Raw genomic sequence first — 13,512 nt, forward strand, 5'->3', positions numbered from 1 at the left:
GGCGCACCTGATTGAGCACACGTTACAGTGCTCAAGGACCTGGGTTCAAGTCCCTGGTCCCCACCTGCAAAGGGAAAGCTTTGCAAGTGGTGAAAAAGTGACGCAGGTGTCTCTCTTTGTCTCTCCCTCTCTCCCTCTCTATCTTCCCTACCCTCTCGATTTCTGGCTGTCTCTATCCAGTAAATAAAGATTTTTTTTTTCAGAACTGTTGTACTCCCTTATTTTATCATGTTGAAATATATCCCACAATGACATTGGGTCCATAATCCCAGAGTGTTAAAGAATAGGAAAGCTATGAGAGGAGGGGATGGGATACGAAGTTCTGGTGGTGGGAATTTTGTGGAGTTGTACCCCTCTTGTCCTATGGTCTTGTCAGTGTTTGCTTTTTATAAATAAAATAAAAAAAGAATAGAGAAGTCAGATATCAAAAAAAATTCTCATCACAAGAAAAAAATGCTTGTAAAGAAAGTTTGTGACAAATATTAACTATACTTTCTGTTTGATCACTTTGCAATATATATAAATATCAAATAATTATACTGTACATTGGAAACATCTCCATCATACAATAAAACACTTTATGTCACACACACACACACACACACACAAATATATATATAATAGCTACTCTGTGATAAAAATGTAAGATATCTTCTTTAAATCCTTTTTTAGCCTCCAGGGTTATTGCTTGGGCTCAGTGCCTACACTATGAATCCACTGTTCCTGGAGGCCATTTTTCCCATTTTTGTTGCCCTTGTTGTTATTATTATTGTTGTTGTTATTGCTGGACAGAAGAGAGGAGAGGAAGACAGAGATGGAGAAAGATAGACACCTGCAGACCCGCTTCACTGCTTGTGAAGTGAATCCCCCTACAGGTGGGGAGCCAGGGGGCTCGGACCGGGATCCTTATGCTGGTCCTTTTGTTTGGCACTGTGCACTTAACCCACTGTGCTACTGCCTGGGTTGTTCAGTTGTTTTTGAAACTGTGTAGATGAATTTCCTGTACAGATGATTCCTAAATTGCTAAGAATGAGTATACATTTGGTTTTATTTAAAAATTTACTTTATTTATTTGATAGAGGAAAGAAATTGATAAGGGGAGGAAGAGGGAGAGAGAAAGAGATTCCTGCAGCACTGACTTACTGCTTCTGAAGCTTTCTCCTTACAGGTGAGGAATAGGAGCTTGCACCCAAGTTCTTGAGCCAACATTGTATCATGTGCACTCAACAAGGTGCAACCACCACTGGGCCCCATGCATTTGAACAAATTCCTAAGAAAACAAATTTTGCGTCCAGTACTTTAGGGCCCTTTCAATACACAGCACTATGGTTATATTAATCAGGTGTGAAGGTTTTCATAAGCATCAGGGATTAGTCATAATTCCAGGTGGTGGTGTCCAACCAAAATAGAGAGTCTAAAGGCATTACAAGAACCCTAACTTTTGATTTTCTTGAGTGTGTGAGGGGAGTGACACTGTGAAAAATTCATTGAACATTAAACAGTTAAGGGATGCTTCCAGTACTATAAATCAGTGCATCCTGGAGTTTTATACATAATTACAGTCTGAGAAACAAATGATAATATTTAATCTTTTCACATTCAAAACATGCTTTTAAATGAAACCTCTGGCTTTAGTTACCAAATTCACACCCTAGGAGTTATTGATACTAGTCAGGAGAGAACCAGAAACTTTTGTGTGGAGTTAAATCTCTATGACACATCATTTATTCTCTGTCATTCTTACTTCTGGTAGTGTATATTCTCCTCATGAAGGGATCCACTATTTATGATAATGAGGTTATAATACATTCTGCCTTATCCATTCCACTGATATACATTCAAATTTGTGATGATTTATTTGCTGTCATGAGAAAGGAAAAGTAATTCAGACACACACACTATCTTAAATTCTCCTAGGACCATTAAGACTGAGAAGAAGGACCATTAAATGTCTTTAGTACTACAGATATCCAAATAACTTAAAGATGAATTACATTCACGTGTTCTGTCTTCCGTATATAGCACCTATCAGATGCCCATCCTCTATCATGATTATAGGTACGACTTCAGGGGCCTTAGGGTGTGCCTTAGATGGATTCTGATCCCATATAACTACAGATGTAAATGGAGATGCGAAATTCTCTCTCCTTCTTTCTTGAATTAACTCCTGTAATCTACTAAAGACACTGAATAGAAAGATCATTTAGACATGAAAACCTGGATGCAAAATGTCAAACTTTTACAGATTTCTTGTTTTCCTAAAATACTGTTAAGTTGTTACACATGCACTAATTACTCCATTTCAGGTATCCAAGGAAGATTTCACAGCTTACCCCAGTTCTCTGCACTTCCATGAATGTGGCTCTTTGGAATGATTTTTCCCACACAGCAAGCTCGCTTCCAAGTTCCACATTGAAGACGTGACTCTTTCCATGACTGACCATGACACTGAAACAGTACGGCTTCTTTTCTTCAAAGTCAAAGTCATGAAGTCCCAGGTATAAGTTTGCTTGTAACCAGCAGTCATCTGTAAGCCAGAACTAAACACAGAGCAAAGGGTAAAAATGTGTTGGAGTGGAACAGTTGTTCCTAGTCTGAGGATTCAAGGCCTCCCATTCACTAAGGGTCCCCCCTAGGAGTGAGAGTTTAGCCCAAAGATCAGACCATGCTGGTACCTTTGGACACAATCCTGCAGGCAAATTCACAAACACGGTGTCCTTTTCAAGAGCGGGAAATGCACCCATGAGTAAATGTCTGTATGCAATTAGGTCCACCGCCTACTTGCCCTAAGTTCCTTTCATTTAAAAATATTACAACCGTATTGACTTTTCCTATATTTAATTTTAAAAATAAAATCATGAGACACTCATGGCTCCAATTTAACATAATATTCAGCAAACGGAAAACACAGTAAAGATACCACAGCCCCATATCTTCCTCTGCCTGAGAGCTCCTGTGAAATCAGTAAACTCTTCCTTACTCACTACATTTGTTGCCCTGCACAGAAAGCACTCAGGCTCACAATCTCTCTGGCCCATTGCAGGTTACCTGGCCACTTAATGTTAATAATGTTAACACCAGGATTCTGGTTAAGTACAATAAAAATTTTGCAATATCTTTAAATGTGAATGTTCACTTATAGAAACACAGAGAAAAAACCCTGCTGTTTCACTTATAGTTAACACTTTCATGAGAAAATCTAAATATACTCTAGTGTGTCTATTTATCAATCCCAATCACTTTGTAGAGATTCTGCAACTCTGACCTCTGTGAGCTTGTGAAGGACAAGATACTCAGGGGTTTCTATAATGCCTTTCCCCCAGTCCTGTTTATCTTAACCAAGTAGTTGCACATCCTTACAACTCTCCCATCTCAAAGAACAGTAAGCTGGGTGCCTCATTGAGTTAATGTCATCAAGCCAGCCAGGGTCAATATCTGGTTGATCTGTCTCTCTTCCTCAACCTATTACTCCCACCTTTTTGTTTTCCTTCCTGTCTTCTTTATATATATTTTTTCTCTCTCTCTCCCTGTTTCACTCCACCCCACCACCCTTCCCTGTAAATGTCCACCACCCCACCCCTGTAATACTTGGCAATCATTAACTCAACAACAGCTTCACAACTGCATTTCCACTCAGCCTTGGGGAAAGGAGCGACAACATCCAATAGCCACTCCTTTTTCTTGATTCTCTTCCTTTCTCTGTTTCTCTCTCACCACCTTTATCTCCTATCTAGTTTCTCATCAGTCCTCATTTTACACATTTATTCACTTATCCCACAGATACCCAGTGAGGAGTCTCACCAGGTACTGCACTGGGACTGCTTGGCATGATCTCCCTACAGAGGGTGTGAGGACAGACACTTTTGATGCAGTTTCAAATGACCTGATGAAGTGTCATAGTCATAGTTTGCAACAGCAGAAAGGACAGGAGCTGACCCCATGTAGGATCCTCATAACTTTGCTTTGAGAGATATTCTGCTCTGTTTAGATCACCGAACTAAGCCAGGCTCACTCCATTCATAGATTTTAAGTGCATTCTAAATCCATGTGCATTCTAAAGTTGGACAACAATGGTTTTATTTGAGATATGCTTCTTATGCCTTCTGGGATGGAGGTTGTGGGTATAAGTGACCAGTGGTGTGCAGAGATGAGCTTCTGGACTCTGCTAGTTTCTCTGCTAGCCTTGGGGATCGTTCTTTAGGATTCTTGCTTCTCTTATGGTATCATGTAGATATGCACTGTATGCATGCACTTATATGTGCTTGTGTATACTACTGAGTGTATTTATATTATTTGTGTATATACATATGACACATGCATGTTTATGTGTGCATGACTTATGAAAGGTTATGCATGTATATTAGTATAGACACATCTAGTAAGTGTATATGATGCAATATATATATATATTTATAACATATATATTTGGGGGGGCTGAGCAGGTATGTGGTCCATGCATAGATGTGTGTGTGTGTGTGTGTTTTGTGATATATAAGTGGTATGTCTGTGTGTATTACCTGTTTTTAATCTTAAATTTAGGAACTATATATAGGGTGACTACGCCATGATTTTGGAGCTTCCGAACTTCAGAGCTTCACCTGGGACATATAGCAACCATTCAGTAAATAGGATCTTATGCCACACAACAAGAATAGCAAACTGTTAACGTTTCAAAAACGTTACAAAACGTTTCAAAAATGTTTCAAAAGTGCTACTTATACCAACTGAACTTAAATGTCAAGACTGACAGCCAAAGAACCCTGAGAGCATGTTTATATGGATGGTGCTATCAACCGAATAGCTAATTATTTTCTTCCTGTCACTCCTTATAATCGGGGAGCTGTGTACTATAATAAAAGGAAAACAGGTTTTGGAAGCAGGCAGAGAAGACTGGAGATCTTACTTTGATAATTATTAACTGTTGACCTTGAGCCACTTATTTCTCTCTGGGCCTCTGGTTTTTAACTACAAAATGAAGGCATAAGAAAAAGTTTGTTATAAAATTTAGATGACATCACAATTGGAGTACAGTGCACATGTATCTTCAACTCTTTCTCTACCTACCTAGCCATAGCCTGAAGAGATTAGCATTCTGGCTTTTGAAAATGACTGGCTTCTATGTCTCAGGTTCTAAGCTCCCAAATTCAATCCTCCACATCACCATAAGCCAGAGCTGAGCAGTGCTCTGGTAAAACAAACCAACAAAAACTATCTACCTAGACATAAGTCTTTAAGGAAATTTTGGCTTTTCTAATTTTTTTAAATTTCTTTTTAAAAATTATCTTTATTTATTGAATAGAGAACCAGAAATGGAGAGGGAGGGGGGAGATAGCAAGACACCTGCAGCATTGCTTCACCACTTGCAAAGCTTTCCCCCTGTAGTTGGAGAACAGAGGCTCAAATCTGGGCCTTGGTCCCTACATATTGTAACATGTGTGCTCAACCAGATGCACTACCACTGGGCCCCAGGGAATTTTGAGTAAGGGAATAGTTTTACATTGAATATCCTGGATTCAGTTAATTCATATCCTGACAGAAGTAAATGATCACACTATCTAGCAATAGTTTTCCTGCTAACCCCACAGCCAAAGAATGTCTTTTCCCTGCCCAAATCCATAAGAACACAGAAACTATCTCGGCTTCATTCTTTCCTAACCAAGAAACCAAGAAAAACAAAAGAAAGATTTTAAAAATATTTTAAATAATAATCCTGGATTATTATTTTCTTTTACTTCTTATCCATTTGAAACAATTATAGCAACAATAAAGGATACTCAGAGAAAATAATAATGTTACCTTTGTCACCTTTAAAAAAATCTTTTTTTATCTTTATTTGCTTATTGGATAGAGACAGTCAGAAATTGAGAGGACAGGTGTGGGAGGCCTGTAACTTCTACATTGAACCTTGAGGAGGTAGACCCCAAGGCTGACCTGGCTTAAAGGCATATCCCCCCTCAGCTCTATAGGCTGAGATGGTTCCGAGCTCAGGGGCAAGGGAGCTGCCACCTTACACAACATACCCTAAAGGTTTCCGTTTCTTGTGGGTAACCAATACGTGACTTCCCTTTATAAGGCCATAAATTAGGTCCTTATAGGCTGGTAACTTGCCTTTGAGCCTGAGCTGGATATGAAAAGCAGGTGTAACCTAAGAGCATGAATAAGGTGTGCCTGGGGGTAATTAACATGGTGTGAGTGCCAAGTGCTTTCCTCATTGGGTCCTACATACTTTCCCTATGTTCCTACTGGGTGGTGATCAGTATATCTAACCCTGTATATGAGCAATAAATGAGCTGTCTCTCTGAAGCACTCCTGGAGGTAGGTCCTTCCCTCTGCGCCTCACCCTCACTGCCGGTTCCCAGTTCCCCCGTGTTGCTGCCATTTCTCTGCTGGCCAGAGGACACCCAGCAACAGACTGGGGATAGAAAGGGAGACACAGAGACACCTGCAACACTGCCTCACCACTTGTGAAGCTTTCTTCATGCAGGTGGGGGCCAAGGGCCTGAACTCAGGTCCTTGAACACTAAAACATGTTCACTCAACCAGGTATACCACCATCCAGCCCCCTTTGTCAACTTTGTCATCATTTTTTTCTTTTATTCCCTTTTAGTTAATGTGTAGTATTTGTACACAAAGCTCTACAAATTTGTATTATTTTAATAGTGTTTAAATATATTAGATATGTCATTATTTCTCAGTGTTTTTTGATAACTCTACAAATATTCACAAAGAATATGACTAGATATTTTCATGCAAAGAATTTGGGTCAGTTCTAGAAAGTGAGATCAGTAATATGTTTGACTCTTCACTTCAACCAACATGCCAGGGAGCTGAGCCTTATGCTCTGGATGACAAGAAGAATTTCAAAAAGCTTTTGAACAACCTGAGAAGTCTTATTTAAGAATTTAGAGGATTTCATAAATGTTATTGTTTCCTGGAACTCAAATTGCTTGGCTTCACAAAATATAACTCGGTGTAAATACAGCACAGGTGAAAGTATGATCCATACATGGCTTGTCCTCTCAGATAGCCCTGTGATTTCTGTTTGAAACAATAACTCAGCTTTTGCAGATTGCAGTGTATCAACATGCTAAAAGGTCAAAGGTTAGGAAATCGATACAGTTGATTAGTTGAAATCTAATTTGCTGTAAAGATACGGAGTGACATTAAACAGATACTGAACTTGATAGGCCACCCTATACACTAGTTTCTGCCCTCAGACCCTTAAAAGAATTTCTATTATGGAAAAAATCATTTTAAATTCTTTCTGTGTCTCTTTGAGATATAAATTCATGTAGGAAAGGTTGTTGTTGGTTTATTTGAAACTGAGTTGTACATCCAGGATTTCCTTCTCAAAGATATAGCACTTCCTCTGGAATGTACCACCAGGGACTACTATGCCCTGCTTATGTGACAAGGAAGGAGCCTGATTTTATGGTGGAATGATCTGTTTCTTCCATCCCTTCTCCATTTTATTTCAATGGAGTTGGGATAATTCTCTCTTACTGCAAAGTTCTGAATAAAGTCTTTTAAACCTATTTAACTTTGAGAGATGCAATTCTTGCTTTGACAAAACACGGGTGCATAATTTAGGAACTCTTTTCCTAATATCCAAATTATACAAGCATAACCAACTCAATGGAAGCAGGAGAATATGTTCCAGAACTCTAAATAGGTACCCTACAGTTTCCTGGGACACCAAATGTTTCTAACAGGTGAAATGAATAGGATTTAAAATGAGCTTCAACCATGCAGGACTAGGTCTCACCCTGCCTCCAGTGAAGCATCTGAAAGTTATTCACCCACTTTGTGCTTCTGAGTTCTTAGCTGTAAAGTGAAGATAATAAGGATTAACTCCCCAGGTGAAAAGAGGATTAACTCAGGATGTAAATGGAGAGCTTAGCAAGATGCAAGAAGAAGCATTCAATAAAGGTGAACATTATCCAGACCCTCTGCCAAACACATGAGTAAATGTATTTCAACCTCAAAATTTAAACAGAATATCTTTACATGGAAGGAAATGCCCATTTGATTCCACACAGGATATTCCCCACTGATGAATGGTGCATATGCTGTACATTACATAGAGGCTAATCATAATTTTAGTGAAGATTACAATCAAGACTGATTGATGCAAATTTTCCCTCTATTTTATGGTGAATGTTGAAACATAGGACACATCATTTTATGAATTGGAAAAAATAATCTTTAGAGAGGACAAAATGTCATTAAAAATAAAAGCAAAACCACAAGTATAAATTTGATTTCTGGGCTAAGTGTTGATGAATCTACACTTTAAAATAATGGTTAGGAAATAAAATCAACAAAGTAATTCACACTAAAAGTGATATATAGTAATCATGTATTCCTTTCAAAAATTTAAAAATAAATTAAATGCCTATCAATAATTTTAGATTTATATGAGTGAAAAGATCCAATACTAACAGTTAAGAGGTATGGATAAAAGGGAGATATTCTGAAAGATTATTAGTTTAAGACAAATAGAATAACAGAATTTAGTCTCCTTCTAAAAACCATTTACTTTATGATCATAAATGACTTTTTCACAATTGCTAATTACAACTTATAATGCATATCTTTGATTAAAAATTAAGATTTTGGGGGCTGGGCAATAGCATACAGGGTTAAGTCCACATAGTAGTAAGTGCAAGGATCCTGGTTCAAGCCCCTGACTTCCCATCTGCAGGGGAGTCACTTCAGGAGTGGTGAAGCAGATCCGCAGGTGTCTTTCTTTGCCAATCTCTATGTTCCCCTCTCCTCTCAATTTCTTTCTGTTCTATCCAATAAAATGAAAAATAAAATAAATTCATTAAAAAAAAGAATTAAGATTTTTCTCATCTGGGGGCTGGTGGTGGTGTACTTTGTTGAGTGCACATGTTACAGTGCACCAGGACCCAGCTTCAAGCCACTAGGCCCCACCTGCAAGGGGAAAGCTTTGTGAGTAGTGAAGCAGTGCTACAGACATCTCTCTGTTTCTCTCCCTTTCTATCCCACTCCCTTCTTGTTTTCTAACTGTTTCTATCCAATAAACTAATAAAGTTATTGTTAAAAAAAGATTTTTCTCATTTCATTTTATACACGACATTAGCAAGGCCAAAGGGGGGGGGGAATGTTGGAATATATGGCCAAATAAAGTTCTTTTCAAAAACAGAACTCCCCCCCTCTATTTTGATAATACTAACTGAATGCCATTCATTTATATCTTCATGAAAGCTTCTGCAAACTGCAGATCTGGATTTAACATGAAGCAACCACACATGCAGTGAGGAAGTTACTGCTATTTTTTTTTTTATTTGGAGGTTATGGTTTGCAGCCCAGTTGCTGGCACAAGGACACACATTTCTCATCTTACCAGTATTGGTGTCTGCAGAACTCTCACTCCAGTCTAGGTGCGTTTCCATCATCATGTAGCAGGACCTCAAGGCCCATCCTCCCCTCACTCTTCTCCCTGTCCTCTTTCCTTAGAGTCCTTTACTTTAGTGCAATATACCCAACCAGTCCAAGTTTTACTTTATGTTTCCCGTCTGTGCAGGCAGAATTGTTTTTGATGTTATTCTCAATTAAAGAAAGCAAACTAAATCTTAAATGTAAGTTTTTATTCTGTATTTCTATTTATATTACTGGTTTAATAAAGGATATATTCTCACATAGCACTTTGAAATTTACAAGTAATTTTAGTTTTCAATATATATATATACTTTGATTTATATACACCTTCATGAATAAGACCAAAGTATATGTTTGTCAGGCTGGGAGTATGAATTGACCTGCTAATGTCCATGTCCAGAAGATAAGTGATTATAGAAGACAGAACTCCCACCTTCTATACCCCTAAAATTTTTTTTGGTTCATACTCCCAGAGGGGAAGAAATGTTGCTAGATGACTAGAGAGCTCTGAAACCCAATTCCATCAGGACCCAGAGAAAGAAGTGGAAAAAGGGAAAGACTCAGAAGTAGAAAGAGATGTAGGTATGACTTAGGAAGAGAAGGCAGGAACATAGAAAAAATGGGCAAAAATATAGATAGGTAGGTAGACAGACAGACAAACAGACAGACACATAGTTACAGAAATAATAGTCAACCCATATCTGTGACCTTGGGAGAACCACTGCAATTTCCAATGGAGGGTACAGGGACACAGAACTCTGGCGGTGGGAAAGGTGTGGAATTCTACACCTGTTATCTTGTAATTTTGTAAACCAATATTAGATCACTAATTTAAAAACAATTTATATGTTTATATACTGCTCCTAATGCTAGGGCATCATAAAATCTAACAATTATAAAACAAAGCAAAACGAGACAAAACCATTTTCATTGTTTTGCAATGATATTTGGGCTTAATGTTGTATCTCTGACTTAATTTGTATCTCATTTGCCCCACCATTTAATGCTTTTGATAAAGGGTGTTTTTACTGTTGGGAAAAAAAATCATTCCTTAGAAATCAGTCCCAGAATGAGGGAAAGCACCTAGTTAATAGAAACTAGTGCTCAAACTACTCCCATGATAACTTTTGAAGTAAAGGCCTACAGTAAGTCTTATTTCAAAGCATATTACTTCTAACAGTTCACTGAAGTCAGCACTTTACTGTCTGAACTCTGTGGTCAGGCATATGGGCTTCTTTCACACTGTGCTCAAGATGCTCCCATGAGCTTCATTTTGGTTTCATTATACACACACACACACACACACACACACACACACATCATGCAGTATATATATTTGTCATTTGAATCTCCTAACTTTTGGAGGAATTTGTTTCTTCTCAGCAGTATATCCCAAATACAGAGACAAAAAAAAAAAACCCTTTCTCTTTTAGTCTTTAAAGTTTAACTGAGTCAATGACTGAATAACTCTTTTGTGAGAAGGAAGAAGAGAAGGCATAATTTAAAGGAGACGAAAGGAGAGAGAGAGAGAGAGAGAGAGAGAGAGAGAGAGAGAGAGAGAACTAAGGGCAATTGTGATTATTATCATGGCTGGCTGGCATTGTTATAGCAAATGACTCTTCCCATATTCTGTCAATGATATCAATATTACATAGGTGATACTGTGTTCACTGAGGTTCTATCTAGTTTAATATTTCATTCTGGATTCTAAAGAATATATTCATATTTCATGCCTGTAGGTTTGAGGTCACTTAGGGGAGGGGAAATAAGGGGCAGAGGACTCAATGCCCTTTGGTGGAGGGAAAGACTTAGGTAGTAGAGGAGGTATCCAACATATTTTGAAGTGTGAAATATCTTCAGACAACTATAGTCTTGTCAAAGAAGATTTCTTTGAGAAATTTAAAAGGAAATTATTGATTTAATAAAATGTTTTTATTCTCAATAAATATTACGTAATGTATAATGATCCTTTGCTTTAACTACATATTAATACTAGTGAAATATTTAACTTTTTTTTAAAAGACTTAAAGTTGGTATAGATGTCTGGGTCACATTACAAGTATATTGAAATCGGGTCCAGGTGGTGGTACACCTGACTGAGTACACGAGTTACAATGCACAATGTCCTGGGTTCGAGCCCCTAGTCCCCAACTGCAGTGGGGAAAGCTTCACAAGTGGTTAAGTAGGGCTGCAGGTGTCTCTATCTCTCTCCTCTGCCTCCACCTTTCTCTCAATTTCTGGTTGTCACTATCCAATAAATAAATAAAGACAATAAACAACAACAAACAACAACAACAAAACAAGTAAATTGAAATATTGAGCTTTCTTTTAACCTTCCTTGAGGTGATTCTAACACACTTGTACAATGTTGATAATTATTGGCAGAGGTGCTGCCCTGGTTTGGAGGTGTTAGAATTAAGCTTCCAGGAACACAGAGGTAAGGGAGGGACCTCAAAAATGATTTAAAGGTCTATGTTCAGTAAATACTTCACTAAGGTAAGGGCATGGAGACATTAAGCAACCCCTAGAAAGAATGACATAAAAATTCAGAATATGTATGGGCTATTGCCAACTTGGGTAGATGAGGAAACTTACACTTAGAGAAACAAAAGTGATTCTGCACGTGAAGGATTTCCACCCTTCTGTAGTCCTGAGCTTTGATAGTGGCAGCAAAAGGACCACAGCTCAAACCTGACCTAAGACTGGTTTGATATCATAGTTGTGAATACCAGCAGGCTGAAAGGAATCATGATTGTCTTGATACCAATGGGATGGGCAGTACTCTCCTATAAGAAGGTTGGGGAGTAAATATTTGCCAATTAATAATCCATCTCTTGCTTACCTGTGCTTAGTACTAAGGGGTTTTATTTTCTTTCCATATATTTTTTTCAAGTTCAACACTGAAACTTCTTTGTACAATTTAATGTTGTATAGGAATTCTAAATCAGAGGCATATTCAGTCTTTTAAAATTATGATTATGTTAATTTATTGGATAGAGACTGCCAGAAATCAAGAGGGAAGGGGGTGATAGAGAGGGAAAGAGACAGAGAGACACCTGCAACATTGCATGACCATTTGCAAAGCTTTACCCCTGTGAGTGAAGACCAGAAGCTTCAACCTGAGTCCTTGCACAATGGAACGTGTGCACTCTAGTAGGTGTACCTCTACCCAGCCCCATTTAGTCTTTCATCATTAAAAAAAAAAAGTGCTTTCAAGGACTGCTCAATTTGGTGAAATATTTACTTAAATGTACAGTTCATTTTATCTCTAGTATGTCAATACATGGAAATAGCAAACATGCATGAGATACACAGACTGTTCCCAGTAAGCCCTGACCTCCTTTTCCACTCACTGGGAGTCTTTGTTACAAGAGAATGTTTACTAGACAAAGAAGTGTCATGCCAGTAAGAAGACAGACAACTGGTTTTGTGGCAAGGAATTCATTTTTTTGGAACTGTTTAAATTGGATAATTCTGAAAGTATGACATTATTGTTATGAATAAAATCTTTTACCCGATTACAACATGCATCATCAGTTCATTATTTTTACAGAATTCTTTACACAACTGTTTACCATAAAATCCATTTATTTATTTTAGCAGTTAACCTATTTTCTTGAGCAAGCTTCTTGGAATATCATGAGTTTTCTGTAAAGCATTTATTCTGTCTAAAAGGTCAGTTTCTGTGAAGCAAATTATATATTTTTAGCTTGTCTTTGTTTCCTGGCAAACACACACCCAGAGGGGATGGAACCTTCCTAGTTTCTTTATAGATGGTAACTTATTAACCTCAGCCTGCTTGCCTTTAATGTAAACCACATAAACAAGGTATTCATCATAGATGCCCCGTAAATGGAAGATGTGGGTCGGTAGGTGGGGATAATTGGTATGGGCCCTTATACTCTGGGTGAGACTACAATCTACCACCTATTCTATAAACTACCCAAGGCAGCCCTTGTGCCGTGGGAAGAATCCAAGGTTCTTGTATCTATTTAGCCAACTTGGTTCTGTGGCAGTTACAGGCTGGAAGGCAAGCAACTCTTCCTCTGTGAGCTTTTTGATGAGTGTAGCAACTTCTGCTTCTAGGCTATCTTTGGTCTTATTACG

General features: G+C 38.1%; 1 protein-coding gene across 11 annotated transcripts in view; it reads right to left on the bottom strand.

The window, feature by feature from the left end:
• SNTG2 (syntrophin gamma 2) overlaps positions 1 to 13,512 on the bottom strand; it is a 365,214-nt gene that overhangs the window by 64,650 nt on the left and 287,052 nt on the right. For all 11 annotated transcript variants that reach the window (XM_060187060.1, XM_060187062.1, XM_060187059.1 and 8 more), the window contains one exon: positions 2,334 to 2,540. In XM_060187060.1, coding sequence (XP_060043043.1) covers positions 2,334 to 2,540 — 207 coding nt within the window. The remainder of the gene's footprint in view (positions 1 to 2,333; positions 2,541 to 13,512) is intronic.

Source organism: Erinaceus europaeus, chromosome 3 (genome assembly GCF_950295315.1).
Source record: "Erinaceus europaeus chromosome 3, mEriEur2.1, whole genome shotgun sequence".
NCBI lineage: Eukaryota > Metazoa > Chordata > Mammalia > Eulipotyphla > Erinaceidae > Erinaceus > Erinaceus europaeus.